Source organism: Aplysia californica, unplaced genomic scaffold, assembly GCF_000002075.1.
Source record: "Aplysia californica isolate F4 #8 unplaced genomic scaffold, AplCal3.0 scaffold00074, whole genome shotgun sequence".
Taxonomy (NCBI): Eukaryota; Metazoa; Mollusca; class Gastropoda; order Aplysiida; family Aplysiidae; genus Aplysia; species Aplysia californica.
The window spans coordinates 689085-691714 of NW_004797344.1; the positions used below are offsets into that span (position 1 = coordinate 689085).

Here is a 2630-nt window from a genome sequence, read left to right on the forward strand (position 1 = left end):
CCCCCCCCACTGTCCTGCCATTTCAATCATTGTAAGCTGAGATGAGTTTGTTCACTTTGATGTATAAGGAAGGTTAAGTGATCGTGTGTGCACTCTTGTGCTTGTCTATGTGCAAGTGGGTTTTTGTGTGTGTAGTATGACTGCTTGCGTGTGTTAGCCTTACATGTGTGTACAGTGTACTGATGAAAGTGAATCATTTTACGAGCTCGGATGTCGCTTGAATGACTGATTTCATTATATTATTGATGTAAAGCGCCTTGAGTCCAGTTGGAGAGTGGGTGCTCTACAAATCTACTAATTGTTATTATCATTATTTTTCATTATCCAATTGTGAGTCTCAAGATCTAGATCTAGGTCGATCCCATTGCTCCTCCCCTTAACCTGTCCAAAATGTATCTCTTTCTGAGCTCCTTTCTCATGTTGTGGCACCAGTCCGTGTAGCAAGTTCAGGCGTTGAGATCAAAGACAAATGCAATGGTCAGGGAAACAAAAGCATGGGCGAGTTCAAAGTTTGATGTGATCCCATCTGACCTGGCCTTGAAGGCCCTAATCACCCAGTGTGTGATGTCAGTTCAGGACGAGGGCTAAAATGCGAGTGTGATGTTGGGGGAAACAAATTCATGGACGAATTTACAAACTGGTGGGATCCTGTCAAGGGGAAACATTGTGGACTTACCCACTCATTGAGATTTTAAAAGAAGATATGATCATATCATAGCATTCACAAGGGTGGATGATCTGAGACGTGGTGAGCAGTACAATGATCGCAAAGTTTGGTGCTTGGTTGATCAGCTATGCATTATCCTGATTTTTGTTCAGTAAATTGTGATCTGAAATGTGAGATCTTAATTGAATTTAGTCCCCTTAGAGGAGGATCTTACAGATAACTTTTGTGTTGTAAGAATTCTGTGTTCTTAATACCGCAGAATCTTAAGAGTGAACAGGGATCGTGAGCGATTGGGTCTTATACAGAGACTACAGTGATTGTTGATTTATATCATATGTTAGTTTACTTAGAAGGAACAGATTTAATTACATTATTACGCTATTTTTGTGTAAAATGTCCAGTTAAGAAGAGTTATTTTTACTTCTTTGCAGGGTATGTGCCTTTTGGATCTCCAGTCGTAAGTTTACTTTATTATATTTGTGATGGTATATATAAATTTGACTGAGCTGCAGCTCCATTGATGACTTTTGAAAGTGAGCTGGAAGTATAAGAGAACCGTTACTAGTGTATGAGAGAACATGCTATGGCAAAGAGAACTTATACAGCTTGTCCTTATAGATAATGGAAAAAGAGACATGTTTAATAAGTAGAAGAAAAAAACAAAACAACTCCTTTATCAGAACCAGTGCACACTGCCAATCGAATTTTATTCAGTGGGTGCCAGCCAGATTTGTCTCCATGAAGGACAACAGCTTCCATTTTGGCACAATTTGACCCAATTTCCCAATTTGAATGTGACCTTCAAAAACCAAACATGCTTGTTTTTCAAAGTTGTGAGTTAAATCAGATGCATTGTTCTCAAATGGTAGCTTTTGCCTTTCCATGGAGGTAAATATGGCTACCCTGATTCAATTCGATTGGATTTGATTGGCCTTGTACACTGGGTACATGTGTGAGGAATAACAACTGATGCTTATTTGTGAACCAAAGAAAAATGGGTAAAAAGAAGATGAGTAATGTAGACATCTGTGTGACAGAGATGCATTTGTACAGAGTAAAAAATGTGTTAGTTGATGGAGTTGTATGTATGTTTATTTTCACTTTTGTATTTGGGAGAATGTATTCTTGGGAGATGAAGAGAAAGAGGGAGGATGGTAAATCTTTGCAGGGACCAGTTGAATTATTTGAACTTTGTATAAAGAATCTTTATAACCTCAGTTTTAGGAACTTGGCTTTCTCTGGCCATCCGTATGGGATGCATTGCCTAATGAGCTAAGATCTGTCACTGATTTAGAAAACTTCAAAAGAAATCTAAAAGCTCATCTTAACGTAAAAATGGAAAAGAAAACCACTGTCACTGTAAATTGGGTACATGTGTTAGAAAAATAATTCATGTTTATTTGTGAACTTTTAAAAATGTGCAGGACAAAAACGTTGAAACCCTTTTTGGTGGGTATATTTTTGTATTAGTCTTAACTCTTTGACTCAAATACTGTAAGACCTCGGTATAACATACCTGGTTTAAAACATACTCTTGGCTGTAACATTCACTTTCTGAAGTCCATGTCCCATTTAGTATTTTTACTGTAAGCTGTGTCTAAATCGCACCTGCTTAATTGCACTTTCGGACCAGAAGTTCACTTTTTCTAGGGATTTTTTAGATCAAAGTACATTTACAATACATGACAAAAAGCAATATTTTTACCATGCTCATGAATGCAACGTAATCGGGTGCAGTGAGAAGCCAGGTTATCACCATATCATGTGCAGCTGTCTAACCGCTGTGCACAAGGCTTTTGAAGTCGCTCAGAAGTACCACTTTGCTTTTTGAAGAAAAATTTTTTTGGTGCCAAAACCAAGAGGAAGGCAAACAGCAGTTTGATAAGGTGTAAAAAAAATTCCTGCTCTTTGCATTGGGGGTGATGGCCTTGGTCAATAGAGAATTTTTTTTTTTTTTTTTTTT

General features: G+C 37.7%; 1 protein-coding gene across 1 annotated transcript in view; it reads left to right on the forward strand.

Annotated features, from left to right (window-relative positions):
• Window positions 1-2630, forward strand: part of LOC101857705 (sideroflexin-5) — a gene marked incomplete in the record, with an annotated part of 51269 nt that overhangs the window by 23792 nt on the left and 24847 nt on the right. The window contains 1 exon segment of the mRNA XM_013080088.2: window positions 1099-1124. Coding sequence (XP_012935542.1) covers window positions 1099-1124 — 26 coding nt within the window.